General features: G+C 33.1%; 1 protein-coding gene across 2 annotated transcripts; it reads left to right on the forward strand.

Moving 5' to 3' along the window:
• The first annotated feature begins 278 nt into the window (after nt 1-278).
• LOC149796055 (uncharacterized) lies at nt 279-23,161 on the forward strand. 2 transcript variants are annotated; one of them, XM_089965976.1, is made up of 10 exons: nt 319-386; nt 1,716-1,797; nt 7,246-7,273; nt 8,393-8,547; nt 10,131-10,291; nt 10,698-10,837; nt 11,420-11,504; nt 17,148-17,331; nt 20,694-20,814; nt 21,351-23,161. In XM_089965976.1, the coding sequence occupies exons 2-10, from the start codon at nt 1,735-1,737 to the stop codon at nt 21,416-21,418; spliced, it is 1,005 nt and encodes a 334-aa protein (XP_089822102.1). In that variant the 5' UTR covers nt 319-386; nt 1,716-1,734; the 3' UTR covers nt 21,419-23,161. The 2 variants fall into 2 exon arrangements, with proteins under 2 accessions (XP_089822103.1, XP_089822102.1); XM_089965977.1 differs by lacking the exon at nt 1,716-1,797 and having other exon boundaries at nt 279-386.
• The last annotated feature ends 2,863 nt before the right edge of the window (nt 23,162-26,024 follow it).

Raw genomic sequence — 26,024 nt, forward strand, 5'->3', positions numbered from 1 at the left:
GTAAGTGGGTGGTCAGTACGTAGGTTCGCAAGGCAGGTCTTCTCTCTCTCTCTCTCTCTCTCTCTCTATATATATATATATATCTTATGCAAGTGCATATGTAAATTCAAAACAAAACACGGATTTCGAACTGAAGAGAAGACACAATGCTTGAAATACTTTTCATTGATTCGTAGAAAAGCGATACAATCTTTTTCTTGGTATCTGGAAGGAAAACCCACAAAAGCCCGATAACAACAGTGTCCTTGTGAGTGGCGGGTTTTTGAACAGCAGAAGTGGGCGGAGTCAAATTTTTGAGTAATATAAAACTGGGAGCTCTTGATCCGACCCTAAAAATGAGTACTTGAGATAAAGAACATTTTCATCTCAGTTTGAATAATTCTTTGGTAAGTCTATTCATTGTTCCATTTTAATTCCAAAGGTTTGATTTTCATGGATTGTATCTATATTTCAAGATAATGTAATGTGGACAAATTATGCAAATTGAATTGTCTTTAATTTATGATTTCATTATTATTTTGTTTTGTATTTAGCTTAAGACAGGAATAAGTTTGTGAAATGAAACTTAAAGTAATCATGTGATCCATACTATCGAGACCAAGATTAAGATATAAAAAACAATATAAAATGTCGTTATATATTTTGGAAGTAATGATACTTTTATAACTTCAAGTTGTCTGCTTGAAAATATCAGGATCCGACAATTAACTCACAAGCAATGTATGCGATCGATAAACCCTTCTCCTTTCTTTATTTTCTATTTCATTTACTATATGTACATAAAAATATCCTTAAAGCATACATACAAATCCATATAATATTCATACAGTTCCAGATAATATTCATATAATTCCAGATAATATTCATACAATTCCAGATAATGTTCATACAATTCCAGATAATATTCATACAATTTCAGATAATATTCATACAATTCCAGATAATGTTCATAAAATTCCAGATAATCTTCATACAATTCCAGATAATAGTCATACAATTCCAGATAATATTCATACAATTCCAGATAATGTTAATACAATTCCAGATAATATTAATACAATTCCAGATAACATTCATACAATTCCAGATAATATTCATACAATTTCAGATAATATTCATACACTTTCGATACTGGTTTGGAACGTAACGTTATTAGATGGTGTACTGACGCTTAAATTAAACATGATTCATTGTATATGAAAAATAAATCATTTTATGATTATTGAGTTTGAAAGCTTTTTCTCATATCTCGATATGACAAAGATTTCAAAATATGTAAATACCGAATTTGGGTCTCCATGTTTAAGAAAATATTAAAGTAATTACTATAATTTTTTTATTCTGATGAATGCTTTTTAATGTTTCTTACTTTTAATCTTATACGTTTAAAAATTAAGGTTGTGCAAATATAAAAAATCACGGAACTCGTGAAAATGTCCTTTCTATGATTAAAATGTCGAATATTATATTTTAAAATGTGCATTCTAAACTAGGTTGATATAGCTTATCTAAGTAAATTGAAACGCGTTTCTTATACTTGATAACATTCGTACCTTTTGAAAAAAACATATTTATTTTCAATTTCTGTGGTTAAAACCCTGCTCATTTTAATACGGAATTTGCACATTGAGTTGTGGATGCGTTGAATATACTGTTTGAAGTTATGAATTTATGAAATAAAGTTTCATATTCTACTTTTTCATTTGTTTATCAAGATCCCGAGCAATCCTCGAAATGAAATACATGATGAAAATAGTCATATTTGTCTCATATATGATATGCCTCACTTCCGCAACAGTAAGTTATTTGGAAGAGATATCGATAGTTTGATTATAGCAATAACACTTGTCGTCTGGCCATCATAACACTAATATATTTATTACTTAGACATATAAAATTTGCAAACATATTTTATGGACTGTATTGATAAGACTTTTAACGAGAAAATTACACAATTTGCAGTCTTCTAGATGCAATATTAGTTTTATAGCAACGAGAACGTTTGAAGTGTCTAAAATGCATTTTTATGTACTGCATACATTCGGGATCAGTTGTAATACAGCATGCTGCTTCTAATTAGGATGCAAATCACTAAACAAGAACATAATAATCATATTATTATTATTATTATTATTATTATCGTTTTATATTGCATGAGAGTGGTTGCATTATTGAGAAAGGTAGAACATAAATATGGGATCCAGAAACGTTAATTCATATGTCTTCAGTTTTAAGGACTTTGCAACCTGCAGGCGAATATGCCTGCAAATGTTTTATTGACTGCGACAATGTTTCTAATTCCCAGATACCTTACATTGCTAACATTCCTTAAGCTAAATAAGAACTTTGATGATGACGTTTTGGGGAGATAACAATTATTATTTACCGAATTGCTTTTGTTTAATAAAATATTTCTAAAATTCATGAAGTCATGTTTGTTCGGCAATAAGAACAATGCGCAAGACTGGCAAAACTAACGATCGAAGTATTTCATGAGAAAAACAATTGATGGAACAAGCGTAATGCCATAACCGTAAACTCGCCTTTTATATAAACTAACAGTTCTGACATCTTCTAGGGCAAAGCTTTGCCAGTACTTATCACACCAAATGACAAAGGCCCCTATTACCAATGAAAAGCTTACAGACTGTAGCAATTATCATCCGATCATGTCTTGTATAAACTATTAAAGGAATTGCTTTTACAATGGAGCTATTTAAAAACTATTCAAGGTGAGGCAAAAGTAATTTGTTTATGTCGGCTTCCTGTATCGATCATTACTGTGTAGCGTGCTGATTTTGTCAATAGCAAAGCAAAGATTTATGATCCAATATAACAGTGGACTAAATCAGAGAAGGTAATAGGCAGTGCCAAAATGGATTGGCAACAATGATATTGTGGAGATAGAGGCATAGTATTTTCCATTCCTTTCATCAGACAAATTTCTAAACCAAGACGAACACACGGTATGCTATTTTCTGATCAGGTTTAGTCACGGATATATATGTAGGAAGATACTTAAAATTAACGCGAACAATTTTTTGCTTTTACATAAATGATAGAAAAATGTAATTGTCCCAACGACTTCATCCGTCGTAACATCATGCGAAGGAGTGGCTGCTAATGCTGTACTATGTAAATTGTGTAGAATATGAATAATATTAACAATATAGATCTGGTTGATATTTCAACATACTAATGTATTGAAGTAAGCACACTATATTGGTACAAACAAGAACATAAGCCAAAATCCATAATTCCGTATCCGTTTTTCACCAACATCAAGTGTACTTTTTCTGTAATATATTTCATTTAATTTCCTATGTATCATATATGTAATATCCCATTTAAGCTATTTTTTGATTTATACTTGTAATGCGAGTTTGTTTAGTGCGATTGTGTAATGTAAACTTTAGAGGTCTTATGAATCTGACATATTCTTGTAAATATCTGACTCAGTGGCGTTTTCAAATATGGCACTTACCAGTAAATATAGTAATTAATTTTGACGGGTTGATTAGAGACAAAATTCTTCAACAGTCAATAGAGACGCCTGTAATTTTATGAGCTAATCTACCATACTAAAGTCTGTCATAATAGTAGTTATATATATCCAATTTTACCTCAGATCCACCAACCGTTGAAATGCTTTCATAGTAGCTTAAACCGGATATAATGATAATTGTCTACATTTTTTATATAGATGTTACGATTCTTTAGTTTGAAATTAAGTAACATTAAAGCAAAATCAACAAGTACAGTTAAATTAACAGCTAAATATCTTCCTAGAATGCAAAGCAAAAATTAGAAAGGATATAACAAACATAGAACTTTACCTTTGATGAGAATGGAGAGATTTATAAAGACCAAAACGGTACAACAACTCTAATAAAGCTTTTACTATGGTTTTAGTCAACACATATTGGTTGCCTGACTTGACCATAGGTAAGAGACAGACACAGTCTACCATTATTCCCCTAAATGGTTCGTCAAATGTAGAAATCGACTGCAAATAAACCTTGCATATCTTATGATTGGATTTTCTTACCATTCGACAACAGTGGCACGATTTCCAGTGCGTAGAAGCATCACTTGTGGTTTATCGGCCAATAACAAAATGCTTTAAAATCTTACAGAATCCTAAATGTCCAGCAAATAGAGTTTTATCAGCTAGACTAAGAATTTCCTGCCGATATCACAAAGTAAAACAATTTAATATCTTACCGTCCGTGGGTCACCAGCGGGTGCGTTAAGACGTTTTCACTTTCTATAAGGAGCCCATTGTTTTACAAAATAACAAGCTAGTGTTTGTGTGACTTCAGTTTTGCGAACAGATCTGACACAAACAGGAGACTTCGTGATCTTTTTTCCTGTTGGCAATATAAGATTGTCATTTGTTACCCTGATTAATATTATGAAAATGAGAAATTAAAAAAGGATCAGTGAGACCAATATCTCTTGACTGATCAGTATCAGTCTCAAAGTGACCTCATCACAAGACTGTCCCTTAAATGCTTCAGTAAAATGGATTATTTCTTGATCAACTTCGTTCTTAAGTTTCTCCATTCGTCATTGCTCTAGTAAATGTACAGGCAGGGCATAAATCAGGAATTTCACTCTAAACAATGTGATGTGATGTGATTTTTATTTTTAACGTAGCTTTAACAATTTTTCAGTCATATCGCTACGATGTCTGCAATGTGGCAGTTTATAGTGATGTCTAGCACTGGGGCATCATGCCGCAGACATGTAGCATGATGTCCCCCCCCCCGTCACATTATCCTGACACCAGGCCGACCAGTCCTAACACAATCCTCTTAATGCTGAAAGCCAAGCGAGGCAGCTGTTAGTACCATTTTTTAAGTCTCTGGTATGACTCGGCCGGGGATCGAACCCACGACCTCCCGCATCCGAGGCGGGCGCTCTAACCACTAGGCCACCGGAGCGGTCTCACTCTAAACAAGATCAACGTTTTGATTCAAGCAAAGTTTGTCAGTTACTAGTGGATTACCAACCGCCAGCTAGCTAGTTTCCTAGTAGTAACAAATACCCTGGATGGGTAACAAATACACTACTCCGACCGTCACGGACTCTGAGACGAGGTCTAATGCCAAATTTACACTTTGAAGATAAACAGGAACAAAACCGCACTATTGCCTGAATAAAAACAATTTCACCATAAGAAGACTCCTCAGACAAAGGCAAAATACCTAATAACAAAAGACTTGCTGTATCCTTTAATATGTTCATAGGGATAGGCTTGGTAGAATCACATATAAGCGATATAGAACCATTCGACTTGAACGGGTTATAATTCTCCATAAAAAAGCCGACTGTGGCTCGTTTGATCCAACTAAGGCATTGATTTTAATACAAATCAAACCCTTGACCTCCTCGACAGCTAGCTCTATCTTATATGTTAAGTTGCATCCTGTAACAATCGGAAATGGCGTGTATTCTTTTTCTAAGATGTGCAAGTAGCAATAGATATGTATTTCTAGTCAGTCTTATCAGAAGTTTGATTCATACAATTTGTGCCTGATTGAGATTTGGAAGTCCTCGTTAACAATTGAGGTGCTTTTGTGCGAATAAAAAGCTGACAAATTAAAGTTTGTGAGCCATTGAGTAGCTTATTGTACTAGCAGTACTTTCAACAGTTACCATCATTTACTCATCAAGGTATGTCTTAATGTCACTATGGACACAATTGTAAACTATTCTAGATGCATTACTTAACTACAACAAAATCAGCACTTTGTTGTAGTGACAGTGAAATGAAGACTTCGCAAACTTTGCCAATATGTACACTTATTAAACCAAGGTTCGGTACACTCTTGGCTATTTCATGTTTTCCTCGATTTTCTCAAAAAGGCGGAAAGTATTGGTCTTGTTAGTTTTCTTGAATGGGGGTACTAATCAAATACTTTTGGAAAGATTAAAACCTGAACACGTGATATGTGTTAAAGGTGTATGTGCTCCGTGTGCCAGTTCTAATATTTTCAATTTCAATCGCATTTCTCTCTCTCTCTCTCTATGTCTCTCTCTCTCTGTCTCTCTCTCTCATTCCATCAGCCTTATAGCTCTGTCCAATTAGTATTTCTCTCGTTTTTTTTATCTTGGCATCGGGTTCTATCTGTATCTGAGTTCTCAATATGTATTTCTTTTTCTTCTCCCTCTCTACTCATTGACCTATCTTGTCTCTCTCTCTTTCCTATCTAAACAGCAGACTTTCTAGTCAGACCAAACCACGTTTATCCACACAAAAATCGTTTCAGTCGAATACTGAATCAAAACATGTTTTATTTCTTGCTTTGTTAACGAAGCCATTCGGAACGATCATAATATCTGGAAAGTTCAAAAACTCTTTTTTTTAAGGACTCTACTTCTGCCTGGTAGGATTTAAAATAAAGTTCTCCACTTAAGATGACTTCGTCAAAGCTTTTTGGATTCACTTAAAATTTCTTAAATGTGTGAAATACAAATCTTTAACAGGAATAATGAACATTCCGTTACAAAGTCAACTTATATTTCTAAAACAATTTTAATTTCTCTGAAAAATTGTTAAAACATGCTTCCGGACGAGCTCCCAATTTTTGTTTTGACACTATGGTCCTAAGCTAGGTAAAATAAAAAAGAAAGCTACAATTATCGTACAATTAACATATTTTATCTCCCTATACGACAGAGTGAAAATGTAAAAGAAATTTAGAGCAGTGAGAATTAAATCCCAAAATGATCCTAAAAGCTCTATCACAAGTCCAAAAAGTATGTATTGCTCAGAATGAGTTCCAATATATAATGTGCCGATCTGAAAATAATCTTGGAGTGGTAATGTTCCAGTATTCCTATGTAACGTAAGGATATACTCCATAACATCACTGAATTAATTCACAATAATCCGAAATCGTGATTTGGTCAAAATATAAATGAGCACATTTTAATTCGAATAAACACATATTAAATAATGAATCCTTTAGCATTATACCTGAACGCAAAATAACTTAAAGTAGTAATGAAGTAGTAGTGTTTATATCAGAATTATTTAAAAATCTCAGAGATAATAAAAATGACCAGGGATATGGTTAAAAGTTCGTATCCGAATATTCTAAATTCTGTAAGCATGGCTATGAAGTGAGGGCTTCAAATGTTAATAATTCTGTCAACATACTTTAATATTGTTATGTCTATAAATGTCTGGGATGACAAAATCATTGCAAACCTCAATGTAGTTTACATCTCTTGCAGACAAATATCACATCAAGTTTAAAGTATGGTGAGTATGATTTATTATTCCCATGCATTTAAGCAAAACTGATTGACATATTCAGTCGCAAATGTACGCAGTGTAACTATACATTTATTGAGTAGCGTTTATACTGATAATCGTAGTATCCAAAATAATCCAGTTATAGTCTGCCGTAGGGAAGATAGTCGAAGAAGCCAAAATAATCTAGTTACTGTCTGTCTTAGAAGGATATATATATATATATATATATATATATATATATATATATATATATATATATATATAGAGAGAGAGAGAGAGAGAGAGAGAGAGAAAGAGAGAGAGAAAGAGAGAGAGAGAGATGTATGCATGCATGTATATATAAGTGCAAGTCAAAAAGAAAAGAAAACATATCATATGCCATATATGTGTGTGTGTGTGTGTAAAGAGAGACATGAAACAGTAAATTGGAATATATATATATATATATATATATATATATATATATATATATATATATATATATATATATATATATATATATATATATGCATAATCCCATTTGTAGCCCAGTTTAGAAGCTTTGTAAATTTTTATAATTCCATCCAATCGGAGAAAAAAATGTTATATATACGAACGTCCAGTATTTTAATTGAAGAAACATATCTCAGACAATAAAAACCGAAAAACAACTTTTCAGCAACTCGATTTTGCGCCACCACTTTAATATGATTGTTGAAATGATTGTATGTGGTCTCATTGAAAAACTAAGTGATGTGAAAGCAACTGCAGGCACAAGAATATTTCATTACCAACAGTGTAGATATCGCCTATCGGAACGACATACTTTGTATTTTTGTATCGCGTCGTTCCCGGTAATGCTTTTTCGGCTCCGGGTATAGTCCAGTTTACTACTTCATTATCTTCTTTTCCAGTAACTGATTATATTAAAGGTCGGCTTTCCTTCTAATGGGTTTATGTGCTTGACTTTATGATATAGATACCTACGTTTAAAAAGTCAGTCGGAAAAGATTGTATGTTAACGCTGTTACTATCGACGTAAAAACAGGCAAATGATTGATCGGAGCAAACCGTTTTAGATAGTGTCTCCCGACTAATTTACATGAATACGCACATACCTGCATGATTACTAACATTATGTTGCAGATTGTACAAACAATGGCACAATACGAATTCATAGCCAAAATGCGACTACGTACGGAAGCATGTATGCTACGACTGACAGTAATCTCCAGTGTAATGTCAGCCGATATCCAGCGGATACAGCGGGATTTATTTTCGAGATAAGCGGCTGCAATGTGGTAAGAAAGACATAACTGATAAGGTGATGATGTTGTATGTTTTAATACAATCTAACATAATATAAGGAACATATATATTGTCATGCTAAACCATGTGCTACGAACATAGTTTGTAAATTATAATGGAAGAAATAAATAAATAGAAGGATAAAGATTTCAAGAAAGAATGAGAAGGATATATATGTGTGTGTGCATGCATGTGTGTTTTTGCACGTGTGTGTGTATGTTGCATTGAGAGAAAGCATCCATATACACAATATTGTATAGGTTGTCCTTCAATTCGCATTGTGAAGTATAATGTCAGTATCAAGTGGGGGCAAACAGAGGATATATACAATGGTGTGCAGCAAGTTACTATATCAACAGTAAACAGTAAAACTATGTCAAAGGTAACAAAACTCTGCCAATTCGTTAGCGAGCTTAGGAACCATGCAAATATTTGGAAAATATTTGTATTGACCTAGAAATTAATGAGCTATAACATCTGTTATTTTATGTAAATTTATGTAAGAGCAGATTATATCCCGGATATTTCATTGTTATAGTAGTCATCGGCTATTAAGCAAATTTAGAGAATTATTCGAAGAAAATGTGTTGGCTGCAAAATATAATTTTATTTGTGCATGGTTGTTTTTTTTAGTTTTCTTGGTTTAGAACGCTTGGTTTCAATGTTCTAAGGCGGCGTATCCAGCAAGATTCCTTTTCTTTCCTGGTTTGGAGATTCCAGTTGGGGTTGTGAGCAATTGCAATAAGTGTTATATCACTTCAAGTGTGGCCAGAGGAGTAGAAGTGTTCTGCGACATGGCTTCTGTACAGCTTCTTTGTTATCCAATGACATATAACATATAATTTGCGCTTAAATAAATTGACATAAGATAATAGATGTCGATATGGCTCATCAATTTTAAGGTCAAAACAAATATATTCCAGTATCAGCTACAAGCTGAAATAAACTAGTTGACACATAATATAGTTAAAAGTGTTGAATTCTTGTAGAAACAGCTATGTAAAGTTTCGCAAACATAGCGTTTTTCTGTTTTATTTGTTTGTCTTGTATATGTTTAGTATTTGCCTTTGAAAAAACTCATTAAAAGAGTCGACAGCGTTCAAGCAAGCTAGATATTGGTTTTGCACTGTTCATTGTCAGCTTATTGCATTTATCTTAATCAATCCCTGACACACGTGATCCCTTGCTGGATCCAGGGCATGTGAAAGGATTGATATTCGCCATATGATTGTTTTTCTTAGTACCTCATTAGGCGGCATGAGGGCATGGTGCACATTTCGTTTTACGTATATGTATGCTTGTAAAAACAAGTTTATGTTGATCAATGCCTGTTGAAATTTGATGCCGTCGGTATAAACTGTTAAACGTTCTCTCGACCATAATTAGTTAGAAAGAATTTATTTTAAAATTTTTCTCACTCGCTCTCTCTCTCTCTCTCTACACACACACACACACACACACACACACACACACACACATATATATATATATATATATATATATATATATATATATATATATATATATATATATATATATATATATATATATATATATATATATATATATAATTTAGAGCAAGACAGTGAATGTAATTGTAATGTCAGACGACCAAGTACCGTCTAAGGACATGGTGCTCGGTGGCAGACTGGTTGAAATGCATTCATTACAATGTAATGGAGTGCTTGTTGGAGGAGTCAAGTTACATAAAAGTTACATTCTAAACGAAACTAAAATGTAAGTATTTTTAGTGCTTTGAATAATGATTTTATAAGAAATATATAAGCATTTGATGTGACAAAAACAATTAGTAGGATATAATAAGCCCTAATAAGAGCTCATCGAAGAATAATTATCATAATATTGCAATATTTCACTGTCAAGAAAGTCATGTTTATTCCTTAACTTCTTTAGAATCTTCTTCCCAATACACAAGGGGCACTTGTAAAGCACAATAGGTTTCTTGTTCAAATGCATATGAAGAATGATATTGTTTGTAAGATAAATATGATGATCACATGTTATCACAAAGTGTACCATTTCTCCCATTACCTTTTCTTGCTAACATCAAGCGTGTTTGTGTATTAGAACAATAAATAATTCATTGAAATAAAAAAGTATTAAAGAAAGTATTTTTATATAGATCACCAACAGGTTTCACTCCACACCCTCAACCATCGCACAATCTGACGCTGGAGATTCGCAAAGACAGCAACGACGGATTATTAACTAATGAAACTGTCCGGATCGGTGACAAACTAAAATTAATCATATCTGTCAGCAGTACGTAGTAGTACAATATGTGTTTCTCTTTCTTAGTATCAACCAATCAAACAATCAATATATATATATATATATATATATATATATATATATATATATATATATATATATATATATATATATATATATATATATATATATATAATCGTTGTATGTTCTATCTATCTATATATTTGCCTCCTCCTAGTTGAAATAATTATTTTAGATCAAACACTCTGCAATAATGTTTGATAATTTTAATATAGTGCAAGGAAGGTTCATTGAAAACAAAATATTTCAAGAACTAGCAATTTTACACGCTTAACATGCTACGCTTTGCAGGTTGTTTTGGAAGATTTTGAGAGGTCGGCCACTTTAAATCTTGCTTGGAATGGTTTCATGAATAACGTTCAATGCCATCATGCGTACGAAATCGTAGACTTTTATCTATCTTAGATTTGTCATGTACCACTATTGAATATAATGCTCTTTGAACTACAATTTCAATTTTTTAAAACCCTGTTATATATTATTGTCTTCATTTCTAAAGTTGTGTGACGTACTTGCTTCCGTGTATTTGATTCTATCATATTAATTTTCAAGCGGGATTTGGAGCATTTGTAGAAAGTTGCAACGCCACCGACAAATTAGTTAATGGCAGCCACACTAAGAATCTTGTCTCAAATGGGTACGTATTAGTTAAATTAGATACTACAGATTTATTGCATATTTATCACACTTACATGTCTTGTTGCATAGATTGCCCCTTAACCTGCCTTTCAATTCGGCAGTCCAGGTAGGAGTATTTACAAACACTAAGAAGAAATGTTAGAGAGACATTTGAAACACATATGATACAAAACGACTGGGATTATTAGATTGACGACCTTGTTATGGCATCCCGAATCCGTCTTATTTAACATATCATGGATAAAATAATTTAGACTCAAACCATGCTCACCTGAGTATAAATTATTTCTAACACCTGGTTTGAGACCAAGGCATATGCTAACACTGAATAATTGTTAATGCAAACGGCTGTAATAGTAACAGAAAATAATGGGGATGGTTTTGGCGTATGCATTGACACTGCTCATTTCGTTGTTATGTTACTGCATTCGATTTGTTTTGGTATTAATTGTTTACACAGAAGTGAACGTATTAGATGCTGTCGTAGCATGATCAACGGCTGTCTAATTCGGTTGTTATTGATATTTATATGATGAACGTATTCGTTGGTTAAGTATGTACACTCAGTTGTTTGTTTCCAAACATGTGTTTCACCCTTGCTTGCACACTTTAGATGTGTACGAGGTGGACGTGCATGTAGATTTAATGACATTGATTCATCTGTGAAATTTTACGTGATCATTTTTATTGTAGAAAAACAGCAGCATAAAACAATATCAACGTTTGTTTGAGATGACTATCCGTGATACCTTCAATGGATAAAGTATAAGTATTGTCCTTGTTTCTCCAAGCTGTGCACCTATTAATAGTTTACGCGTATGAAGAAGTCATCATGCCTGAGTTTCACACACATATTAAAATGCCTTCATGAAATTGAAACATTTCGTTATGTTTCTTCTTATGATTTTGACAACAAAGAATTTCGAGGAACATCCTGATTATACAGAATATAAGACGTCTATCATATTACCTAAAATTCACATTGAAAGGACCATGTCTAATCCCCGAGGAATATTAACGAATGTCTAACGTTTAATTAATACCTCAAAATTAAAGAATTATTTTTGGTTCCAATCTCTGTCTTCAGCTCTGCCAAAAAGAACAATATAGCCAGAAGTATAGTAATCATGTTAAGTTAAAATTTAAATTTGCGGTAAGGCATGTTTTTTTCCAAGTCTGATGATAATACAGAAAATATGTTATCAGAGAGGAAAACTGGCTTGTATTTGACCTATAGTATAATCTAGTGCTAAATGTTAGATAAACAAATATTATTTTACTAATGTTAGTGTGTCACTAGGTGCATAAATGACATTTAGTCAAACGTTCACAGTTTGAAGGATAAAATTCGGATAACTTTAGCTGGATGAGAATATGTATTAAGCTTTTTCAACTTTTTGATAAACTGTATCTTACTTCGCAAAGTAGACAAAGTTACACACGTCCTAAAGTACGTACTAGACATGCCATATCATTGGAACACCTCTTATTGCCCCGTATAGATGTCCTTACTTCGTGCATAATTATGGGGATGACTCTATCAATTCCACTAAGTGATTAGATTATGTGGGCAAGGGCTAGACGCGGATTCAGGTTTGCAAATCGTTCCTTGCTTTGTTATGACACGTATTCAAGCACAAATAATTTAAAACGTATATTGACAATGTTTACCTATCTAGCCCACTCAGTGCCAGGCTAAATATAAATAGTTATGCCTGTGATGGTAATATGATATCTTGGTCACTTGCTGAATATGATATTCGTGAACTTATATGTAATAAGTTGAGAAAGAAAAGACCAGCCGGGAAATGGTCTTCAAATAATTAGCTGCATGCACGGCTATTTATCCGTTCTATCACATATCATAAAGTATAAAATGTTCCGAATGAATTTTAATAGCCTTGCATGTTTTGATGTACCAATAGTTTTTGAATGCATACATAGTCTGGAATATTCTGAACGACTTTAAATTGATTCTCAATATTTGAAAAATAATAAGTTAATCCAGTTAGTGAGCACGTCCAATGATTGACTTAAATCAATGATTCCCTTATTATTATATCGGAACACAACTGTTTATTCTGATCACACAGGTTTCCAGCAGACTGACCTAAAACAGAAATGAACATTTCTTTCGAAATTCCTCCTGTGCATACTAATTTCACTTGACCTAAGGTGAAATAGAGTGTTTTGGAATTGGAATAGAAAACTGCGTCAAATTTTAAGAAAGTTTGGATAACGAACTCACATTTCAGAAAACATCATGTTTATAACATATAGACATTACAAAAGTGAAGAAGGGAAAAACTCCACCACGTTGAATGTAGGACAAAAATAAGCACATAATATAGACATACATAACGTATATACACCTTCATAAAGAAATGGAAAGAGTTATCAATATAGCTTTATTCTGCATAATAGTCAAATATACATATGTTACTAAAGTTACATAAAAAGATGTCTTGTGAATGCCACTCATTTATGTAATACAAACTATAAACATGATACTATAATATGGTATTTATATACACATAAAAGTACATCTGGAATCAGAGTGTCTTTGCACTGGATTGGCCTAATGTTAGTAACGTATTCCTGCAGCACTGAACTAAACGCCAATAAACTCTGTTTTTCTTTCTTTATTTTGTTAATGAAAGTAAGGGAGTTGCTATCACCGAATACAATAATCGGAGAAGGTGCTGAATTGAAATGCACTTCAAAATGTTGCAAAATCAATAGGAAAGCCAAACATTTCTTCTCGATTGTTTGAATCGCGTATATTGCTCCTGTTCATTTGCTAGAAAAATACTCCTATATCACTTTCAAAACAGACATTTTAAATGCTTGAATGAAATATGGAGCTCAAACGGCTTTTAATTTATCGAAAGCCTCCTGACATTTGCCAATGAAACTTATATTTCTTTCTCAAGACATTGGTCAGGACTTCAGCAATTCTGGATAAAAGAGAGAAAACTTTAGATAATATCCAAACAGGCTCAAAAGTCATAAGCTACTTTTTACTATTAGGCACTGGGAATTCCGATATAACATTGAACTTAACTTCTACAGGTTTAGCTTCAATTTGTCTCATTATTTGTTCAACAAATGTAACACAACCACGGCAAAACTCGCTTTTGTCGAAAGTAAATGAAAGATTTGCATCTTTGAGTCGATCAAAGAATTTAGGAACGGTTTCGAAGCGTTCTTTGCAGGTACATTTTATAGTTGACTAAGTCATCGATGAATAAATCACAATTACCAGATGTTATCATGATCATAAAAGCCTGAACATTGACGAAGATTTTCTCATGTTAATGGGTACCACTTTGCACTTATCAAGTCCAAATGGAGTCCACAGTGCCAAAATTCCCTTTGCTCTTTCGGTGAGCGCAATGTGCCAGAATTCTTTAAAATGTAAAACTTGGTGACATTTTGTAACTGCATGAAGAAATATAAACATGTTCTATATTGGACGATGACATTTTGTATTTTCAATTGTTTGGAAGCAATTTGCTATTCATAGCATTAGACGTAAATGCGTTTTGGTGATAATTTTCACTGTTTTACAGTCCGTACATATACGGGATGTTGTATATGCTTTATGCACACGAATTCATGGCGAACTCCAACTACTTGTCCTTGTTTCTTTATGCTTGAGAGCATAATTTCAATAAGAATGCTGTTTCACAGGGTTGAATGCAATCTCAAGGTGCTCATAGATATTATTTTTTGGTGTTGGAAGATTTAAAATTAAGTGTTCATACTCACATAATGCTTCCTCAATACCGGACTAAGTTGCATGTATCTTCTGATTGGATATTTCTACCTTTGATGAGCGTGAAAAGTTAAGCAGCATTTAGAAACATCACTTTTAATATTCAGCCGATAAAAATCATTCAAAATCGTGTGATAAGGATAATGAATTTTATAGGTCCAGCCATGGAAATTGTATTCATTAGACTAAGAATTTCCTGTCGAAACCATATGGGACCAACAACTGCATAATCCCCTTGTCCTCAGCTAGTACATAAGGTGGTCTCCATTTTCTCAGGAGGACCACATATTTTGCAAAAATCTGGGACTTATGTGGATTCATTTTCACCATTAGCCCTCTGAAACAAACATGAGATCTCAAGATTTCGTTACTATTTACCAAGAAATATTTACCGTGTGTCATTCTGTGCATAAAATAGAGAATGCTTAGTAAAAGGATGGTCGCTGTAATCAAAATCTATTGATTCATAAATACCAGGAGCAAAGATTTTTCGTCAAAAGTCTGACCAAAACCGTGTCAGCTAAAAGGATACTTTATTCTTCAGCACCATTCTCTAAAACTCGTTTTGGCATAACTCGAATAACTGTGCAATCAGTATATAAATTGGGGATTTCACTCTTAGTTGGATCAACCGTTGGATCCAGAAAAGGTTTGCCTGTTACAAGTGGATAAACCACAAACCTACCGCAAGCTAGGTCATAGCCTAGCAATAAATGAATACCTTATATCAGTAAAGAATTCTCTACTCCAGTAATAACAGTTTAATCAAGTTTAGACGTTGAAATATTTTCTTAGTAAATATCTTGTATCACTTAAAATCAAGACAAAAGCGAAGTAGTGAGAAATTCTAATCCTTAAAACATGGACAAAAGTTAAGCACACAATATAGACATGGATAAGATTCTTATTGAAAGTACTGATAGATGACCTGAGTTCTTTCGATTTCGCGAATAGCGAAATTTCAAGTCAATAATGAAAATAAGTCCACATGAAAACGAAGTTGAAACAATGTGTAGCTTTTTCAGCAAAAAATTAATACAATTGAATCGACCAGTTCTCTTTGCAATTTTGACAAACAATTTAAATTGTGGCGTTTTATATTTTACAATCGGATGACGTAAGCAAGATGGACTTTCACCTTCCCCTCAAGGCACATAATATTCCTCCGAAACATTTGGACGCGATAATTGTTTCACCGGCAATGTCTCACATGATTTGGTTCTAATAGATTAAGGTAGACTTTCCACCAGTATGAACTTTTAATATGGAATTAATGTCTTAAAACCACGTATCGCTTACGCGAGTCCTGCGCCAAACTGCATTCGACATTTCACATTGATATATATTCTCGGATAATTCGTACAAAATGAATCAAATTGGACACAATAGAAAATGTTATGAAGACTTTGCATGAAACGTACCGCGAATTAAGAAGAAATATTTAACAACCTTTTGATGCTGGTAATAATCACGTATAATCTTGAGATTGTGATCAATTCCTTAGGCATCTGTCAAAAGGCATTTTTCGTAGATATTTACACCATGGTAGAACTAAAGACATGAAGAATATATTAACCCTAAGATATGGAAACTATTTTGATAGAAAATAGCAACGACTAATTCAAATTTATGTTAGCGTTAATAGACTCTTTTATTAGTCCTCAAAAATCTCGCTTTATGGACGAACCTTACAAACGAATCGATGAAGCATCGAATCCATTCAAGAGTATAACGATTTTAATTTTAAAATTCTGCCTTGGTTAGTTTATTGACCAATTGTATATCCCAATTGTTGAAATAAGGTTAATAGTTTTACTTTCTTATTTGGGAATTCATAATGGAGAATTATTCTTTTCGTTTTAGACGCACCAACGACACTCAAGTGCTGACAGTCTTTAATGTGACAAACAATGCCATCAAATTCAAAATGGAGGCACAGTTGTATGCATTCCACTTCATAGGAACAAATGTTGTTACAATAGATTGTGATATTACCGTGTGCGAAAGTGACGATAAAGATTGCTCGTTCAACGTCACGCAGATTTCTGTAAGTATATAAATTGAATCAAATAATAATTATGAGTATACACATTTTCTGATGGCGCTTCGAAATTTACAACAACAATTTTATTTAAAAATAAAATGTAAAACACGAAGACAATGACGCCAAAACTTTCAGAGGAAATATGACGCCAAACTATCACAGGAAATATTCATAGAGAGTAGAGTAAATTTAGAATTGCATTAATCTTTGGGCGCCAAGTACTAGGTTCATTGAAACCATAATTTCAACAAAAGGCTCAAAAGTGTTTACTCAGTGTAACGTTTTCATTTGCAGATCATTCTCTTTGATGAGGGTGAATGTTCATATATTTGATACAGCTTATATTCGAGTAATGTACAGCTAAGAAAAACCGAATTTACATTTCCTTACGTAAATGTAACAAATGTTTCATTATATACTCAATTTGTTTGTTCTTCTTGATGCTCAGTAATGATACGAACTCTCTGCAAGACACAAAGTAAGTAAATTATGCTTCATTAAAAGTAAATGCACAAAAGGAGTGAAACAAAAACGAACAACAGTACTCATGCTCACTTAGCACCGTCTAGGGTCCTATGAACTTGGTACAAAAACGGTCTCATTCACTCATTTAATAAAAAAAATCTTAATTTGCTCTATTTAGAAATTTAAAGCCATATTATTAACAACTGTCTCATGGAGCATCTTTGCCATATATTCAGCCATAGATAAATTTTGTGCTTCGATCAATCCAACTAAATTCTGCTTATTTAGCTGTGATGAAGTTGGGTTATTAGTTGCACTGATTCCATACCAGGACTAGAGGGACTGGATTTGGCAAGAAGCTGCATAAAGTTTCCTGTTCTGCCATTGATGGTATGGAATCTTAGGCTGGCAAAATAGGAAAACTTATTAATGTAAATTTAAAAAAAATGCAGGAAGGTCAAATTTGCTTCATTTTAGAGTGCAATAAATTCTTCTTTGGAATGTGATTTTCTGTTGTAGCCGTAGACTATGTTACATATTGTAGTATCTGTGGCCCTGAAGATCCGTTTTCGGAATAAATGTAGCTCCATTTAGCCGAAATAGCTCACAAAGTACGCGTTGAGGAAATTAAATATCAGAAACGAAAAAATAAAAAACCCCAACAAATATTTATTAATATTGTAAAAAGCAGTTATAGGTGACATAATTTTAAGTCTTGTCACTTGCTTGATTTTTGGCGGAGGGTCCGCATCATTCGATACGGTTGACACAGTAGTCCACTTTTATATCTTTACTAATTGTTGTTGTTCAATCTCTTTGCATTTTTATATCTTCTAACTTTTCTTGATTATTTTTACTGTTGAAATTGTTAGGAATGTGCATGTTACATATTTTATTAAGATTATTTCCCATATTTTGGCATAGACTTTTTTCTTTTGTTTTGGACAAAATTCATTGTTTTACTCAATGCTTTGTCTGAAATTTATTTAGATATTAATTTTCCCTTTTTATGCTTTCTGTGAAGTAAGGTCATTAATCGAATCTGTAGAAATTGGATTACCCTATTTGTGACGTTGTTGTCGGTTTCTGGATTGGAATTGCGGTTGAATAGCAGCTGTTATCGTTTATCCATCATTTCTAAAGGTCTCGGTGTTGAATACTCCAGGTAAAATTGAACTGGTTCTCCATCAGATACTGATCGATAGAAACAAATGCGAGGTTTTGTGGACCTGTAATCATTACTCTTGCTACAGTCAAAGGGTTTTCTCTCCTTCTCAGTATATTAAGGATACTGGGTACCAGTGGACTCTGTAAATACTAATACTTGTCCAAACTTTAATTGTTTTCGTTTGTCTCGGCATCTAAGCCCAAACATATTCTACAAAAAAAAGCGAAAATTGCAAAGCAGCTGGAGTGTGATGACACGTTTCGCCGGCAAAAAAGAAGCTTATTCGTCGCCTTGGCTTATTGGCTAATAGGTTCTTAATTTTTAACCTAATTCGCTTTCTTCAGTTCCATCTACTTCGCATTTTGTGTTTGGACTGACGTGTTCAATGGGTGGTCTCAAAGAATTAACATAGAGTCCTTTGAGCTTTATATATTTTGTTAGTGATTAAGTAAACATAACAACGTGATAAATGTCCAACCATGATTGTTGCTTAAAGAATAAAAAAAATAAAACCAACAAAGATTCAATTATCAAACATTTTTTGGATGCTGACATCAGTTATGAACATAGGTAATCCTTTCTGGACGAAGTTAAAGTACGTTTGTATAACACAAATGATCACAGTAGGGAGACGTACTGTAGATACGGATCTTTAAAATGGTGCAGTTGATAAACAATATGAAAATGACGTTTCGATCACTCTACGACTAAAAACAAAGAATTTGAGTGATTGTTCAAATCAATGACATATATGAAGTTACCAGAAAAAATGTGAAATTCGCATGACGTACCAAAGGCAATAATACTTATGTTCTTGTGATATGTATGTATGCATGCATGAGAACACACATACAAAATTAATATACCTGCCTTTTAATCGTACGCCAGTACTTGTGAGTTCTATAATTTAGCACCATCTGACCCCTGTCCATCGCAACATTAAATAATGTCACAAACAAAACTACAATTTAGTAAAATTTGAGATTAATATTGATTTTAGTAACACCAAAAGTTAATCATCATCTAAATCTAATAAAGGGCTTTAAAAATTCAGCCTAATTCCGTTGTCGCCGGGCTTCAAACAAAAAAATTAATTTGCTTATTATCCGTGTATCTGCATAAGTTTTTGACTTATTAATCGTAAGACATTAAGTTCACTGAAACAACCAAATTATCACTATTAATCTGTTTGAAAATTTCAAACAATAGTTATCTTCACAGATAGCTAAGTTTCAATCCCGGCTAACAATCTTATCCAACATTGAAAAGGTTGGCCAATGAAATGACAAACATTTAATCATGAATCTTTTCTAAAAATCGTTTTACTTATACTAACTATATTTAATAGTGTACTCAAAGACGTTGAAAATTAACAACTCTATAACGATTAAAGATTCCAGCTGTTAAGGCATTCTTGATACTTCACAGGTGTCAAGTAACTCAAAATTGTTTGAAATTTGACACCCTCACCAGATGAATTCTTACTCAGCTATGAACGGCCCTCAATTTCAGTTTTTTAAAATTATTTAATATAACCTCAGTAGATGTCTTTATGTTCCAATTTCCATCTTAAGATTGATACGATGTTACTATCATTCCAGCAGCCGAACATGACGGTCCTGTTTTGAAGGATACTTCACTTGTTTAACAAGATCAGTCTAGTAAAACTATACGCAACGCTAAGTTTTCTTAACATAATTATTTTAGAATTGGTATATGAATTGTTTTTCAGCATAGAAGACGAAGAAATACAGCCCTCATGGAGCGAACCTTGACTCTGAGTAAAACACTAAGGGTCGTCGATCATACTCTTGAGAAAGACGACAACTTGGAGACGTCAGCTGCACAAAGGGGTAAGAGTTCTGACCAAACATAAAAAGATGAAAAGATTTGTTTTCGTTACACGGAGACAGAAGACGACTGTTTGACACGATTGCAAGACTAACTATTACGATAATGAGATAAAAGTGGATGATATATTATCTAGTCGAATAAGTTGTAGAGTAAATAAAAAGTCTTCTGATGCAATGAACAAGTCTCAATTTATCTTGTGAGGTTTAGTTGCACCGGGTTAAATATCAACAATTTAAGCACTAGCAAAGATTGCAAACCAAATTAAACCATGCAAGTCAAACTTTGGCCGGCAATGGTAAGGGTTAACTTGTTAGGAGAAGCTATCAATATTTGTCCATTATTTAATACATCTTTTATTTTGATTCTACTGCAATTACAATATTATGGAGACTTTTGCGTTCGACAACACTCAACGTAAGTGAAAGAAAATGTTCATATTGAATGTATCATCCTTCATGTTTCGTTAACTGCAGTTTACTATACCATTTTTATATGAGTATGCAACTAAACTCATTTTGTTAATTTGTCGCTGCAGGATCAGAGTACGGGTTTGTCCTCATGATTTCCTGCGCAGTGATCAGTGCCATCAGGACCTGTTCATAGAATGCTGTAGTCTTTCAGATCAAATTATGAGTGAAGTGAATTTGCAACATACTTTAAATGTGCAAAGCAATGTAAATACCTCTTTTAAACTCCCAATGAAGATACTGAAGAATGATTTTATATATCTTAAATGAGCTATAAAAAAGGTACGATTGGCTCAATATACCAATTGCTAATGAACAGAGATTGCTGGCTGTGAACAATTAATTAATCGCAAATGTGATGTACTAATTCAATTGCCCCTTGAGGGAAACATTAAAGTTTACCTTTCGTAGTCACCCTGTATATTCGTATTGTTGATCAGGATGTTTTCTTCAAGTGAATGGTCAAGATTTTTCGATACATGAAAGGAGAAACAAGCATAAAGGTACATAATTGTTGAGGCATAACGCTGTTAAGCACATAAAGTACGCTATGTGCAAATCCTTTACAACAAACGCAATTTCTGTGCTGAATCCTATGTTTCACATATTAAGTCGAGGAGTAGGTTTAGATATATTATGTGGAGAATACTACTTTTGGTTTGCACAAATTGATTCTACATATTATTAACAAGATTTAAAAAAGAACTTGCAATTATTGCCTTTACCAAGATTTTGACCACGTCGTCAGCGAAACGTTATGCTTCAAGCAGATCCAACTATGATGTGTAACATTGTAGCTTTGATCAGATCTATTAATCAGTCAACCAGAAAACATATTTTATATAATTGTAGTTTACCGTACCCTTGTATACGCATGTACAATATTTAATCACTCTTTTCTGATCACTTTTTTTATAAGTGATTTAGAAATGGATTTTATATATAAAGTATGAAAATAATAACTGCATATCTCCAGTAGTCAGTCTATTTTTTCAACGATGCTTATTTATTAAAGCAAACCCCATTCTTATAAAAGCGAAGAGTGGGATTTTCTGCCGTTAATGAACAATAAGAGTAACTTTGACAATAATGCATGTGTAATTGATTTTTTTATTTATGTAAGTACATATCCAAATATAAAGATCTGGGCAATATTATTTGCGAATTTGTTTGATAATTTGTGATTTTTTGAATTTTGGATTTATCAGGTTGGATATAAAAGCTATTCTTTTACTGTTGTTTTCACCTTGGCGAAGACATTGTATATATATATATATATATATATATATATATATATATATATATATATATATATATATATATATATATATATATATATATAATCAGTGCTGACAAAATATGCTGCTATCCTCGTCAAGAACACTTGCATGGTTTTTAAATTTAAACCGTGTCTTAATACTGTCAAAGTTCAAAAACACCATGTTTCGCTCTCAGGACTATCATTAACTTCGTATCGTAACTCCAATATGTGATAAGCTACACTCCACTCCGTTACCAGAAAACAACATAATATGCTTTTCTCACATTTAGGAACATGAGTTCTACGTTAGTTTTGTATGTTCTTCAGATCGCGAACTTGACATATGATTTTGACTTATTCTCTAAGTTTGCATACATTGTTAGACTTGATGTCTTTTATACATGGTATTGTGTTATTGATTGAAGCATGAAGTATCAAATATTTTATTATGAATTACTGATGAAATGATTGACCTTGTTATATCTTCTCCTAGGGTTCGATAGTAATGTTGAACGTATTAGATCACGAAAACTATATTGGTACTTCTTATAGTTTTTGATGAACATACGTTTACTAAAGAACCAACAAGACGATTATGATATAAATGCTTCATCAACATGTGTTTTTCCTTTCTTCTCCATATAATATATCGGTCTATCTATCCATTCAACCACCCACCCACTCAACCACCCATTCATCCATCCATCCATCGTTCCATCCATCCATCCATCTATCTATCTATCTATCTATCTATCTATCTATCTATCTATCTAATATAAACAAACACAGAAACAACATCTAAATTGCAAGACTATCTTGGATGGGGCATACGGATACTTCGAAATAATTAAAACGGTTGCCAAAGATAAAATATTTGTCTCGTCACCTTAATTAATGTCTGAAAACGACCCAAAGAAATGTTAGCTCCTCAATGCTCCTGTCAATCTGTGGAGGAAGACATTAAACCAATATATATATATATATATATATATATATATATATATATATATATATATATATATATATATATATATATATATATATATATATATATACACTAATAATCAAATAATGGAAGAAATACACACTTTAATTATTGCAAAACAATGAAAATAAGACTGCATCTACTTCAGGATAACTATGTTCAACAGTAAACTGACTATTCTTTATATCCCAAACACGGTATGATTTACAGGAAGTCCAGATACCAATTATCAAAGCTGTAAAAGTACATGCACACGAGACTTTTCTAAGCACATATACAATAGCAAATATAACTTAGTAAGATAATACTTTAAAGTAAACTATTACTCGCCCATATGGCTCTAGCAAAACGTCTCTTCAAATGCTAGAAAAAACAGGTGCAAATCATAAGGGTGAAGTATCCGTGCACATCGTACAATATGGGGATATCGCTGCGAACGATCTGCAATGAGATGGATCTGTTAATCTGCTAATATTATTCATGATAAAAAATGAAACTATTTTGTTTCTCAGCGGTTTTGTTCATGTTTATCATCTGCCAGTTGTAACGGCCGCCATGTATAACCGAGCATGAAGTGAGACACGTATTTAAGCGCACAACAATGCAAAGTGGAATATATGCTACTGAAAATTCATATTTTTTTAAATACAGTGGGATAGTTAAAAATTGGATTATATCCAAATTAGTTAAACATACCCCATGGAAAGATATTCACTAGATTCCCAAATTAAGTGTACGATGGAAATAAATAAAAATTTGACAATGTTGCCTTTTGTAGTAATATTTTGACCTGAAAAGTTTGAATATTGATGCAAAATACCTAACACTCATATCAGATACATTTCCAAACAATCCAGAGGTGGCAATGTATCAAATGTGCATTCAAAATTCAGATAAGGTGTACCACAAACATGTATTCCTTCTGTATTCAATTTTGTCTCGTCATATATGTTCATATCTCTGAACACGAGGGAGCCCCGGGTGACCTAATGGTCTAAAGCGACAATATCGATCAGCGTCATCTTAGCACTGTCCGCGTGGGTTCGACACCACTGATCGGCCAATGTGGGTATGTCAGAATGCTTGCGAGTAGCTTCCCGTGTGTCCATAGTTCTTAATGGGGTGTTTCCAGGTTCAACCTCCACCAAATATACTGACCGCCATGTATATCTTATCAATCGGTCATGAATAGACTATACATGTGTCGATATTACAATAAAACAACATAATCCATTTTTATAACCGGTACATCAAGACTGAGTATTACCTTATCTATGGACCACTATGCAACATAATAGAATGTTTATCAAAGTCAATTAAGCGGAGCGTTTCAGGAATAGTGTTTGCTTGTGATGCAAATGATACAAATTTCTAATATTTTCACAAATCTCTCTCCCTTTCGAAACAAACCATTTAAGTTTAGGGGTCTAGATTTATTTTCGGTATGTATTCTGAGTCTTTCAGCAATGCATTAATAAATGTCCCCAAAATATCTCTTTTTTTTGCTTCACGTCAGCTTCGTTTGAACTCATATAATCCACAGTTTACATTTCAAGCTTGTTCTTATCCTTACGACATCAGCTGGAATGCGCTAACATAACAACTTTAAGATACAAAATAGTTCTAGACTAACTGATTAATTAACATAATTGTACAATACCATAGAGTCTTGAAGATCGCAACAAGGATATTGTAACGCCATAAATGAGACACTGTGTTGAAACATTCAGTTACATAATCCAACAATGTGTTTGTGACGTTACACTAAACAGCAACGCTAGGGCATAAAGCTGACAATTAGAAAACCTAGAAGAGATATATCATTGTATACAAGAGAAAGCTGCAGATGTGGAGATTCCATTATCGCTTTAATTGTCAACAATATGCTCATTTTTAAAATTCTACCTAAGGTTTAATTATATAACCAAAATGCACTACAAGAAACAACGTAAACGAATGAATGCCGTATTCCAAACTAAATACACAAGCACAGATTTGTCATTACACAATACCATCATTATTAATGCGCACATAACTCCGCCCAGATAAATCTGAACTTAGTTGCGCGCTCGACATAACTTTCGAAAGAAAATGGCGTGTCTAGTTAAAATTGAAATTTGCAATCATATTGTGAACGAATGCGCATTGCAACAACTTTTCCATTTGATCTGGAATGAATATATTTTGGCATTTTGTTTTGATTCGACGAAAGTTTGTGATTTTGGACTGGATTCATCTGTGCAAATCATACATGAAATACATCGGATTGAAGCGTGTTTACATCTGCAAATGTGTTTCTGTTTCTGTCATTGAATGTTTGAAATCCTAATGTGGGAAAAATACGAAGTCTTTCAATTGCAATTATCAAAAAGACGCTATGGAATTTAATGCTTATTTCATTTTGAGTGCGGTAAGGAGGATGCAATTGCACTTATCATCGAAATTACAGCACATTTTCGAAATGTGCAATCCAGATTTAAAACCTTTGACATGGCT

This window comes from Sinohyriopsis cumingii, chromosome 7 (genome assembly GCF_028554795.1).
Source record: "Sinohyriopsis cumingii isolate HCF-2022 chromosome 7, ASM2855479v2, whole genome shotgun sequence".
NCBI lineage: Eukaryota > Metazoa > Mollusca > Bivalvia > Unionida > Unionidae > Sinohyriopsis > Sinohyriopsis cumingii.

What these genes read in the sequence shown, in the direction of transcription:
- LOC149796055 (XM_089965976.1), top strand. Translation starts at nt 1,735, where the DNA reads ATGAAATACATGATGAAAATAGTCATATTTGTCTCATATATGATATGC. An exon ending in CACATCAAGTTTAAAGTATG is followed by an intron (nt 7,274 to 8,392) that starts GTGAGTATGATT and finishes ATTATGTTGCAG; the next exon opens with ATTGTACAAACAATGGCACA. An exon ending in ATTAATCATATCTGTCAGCA is followed by an intron (nt 10,838 to 11,419) that starts GTACGTAGTAGT and finishes TTAATTTTCAAG; the next exon opens with CGGGATTTGGAGCATTTGTA.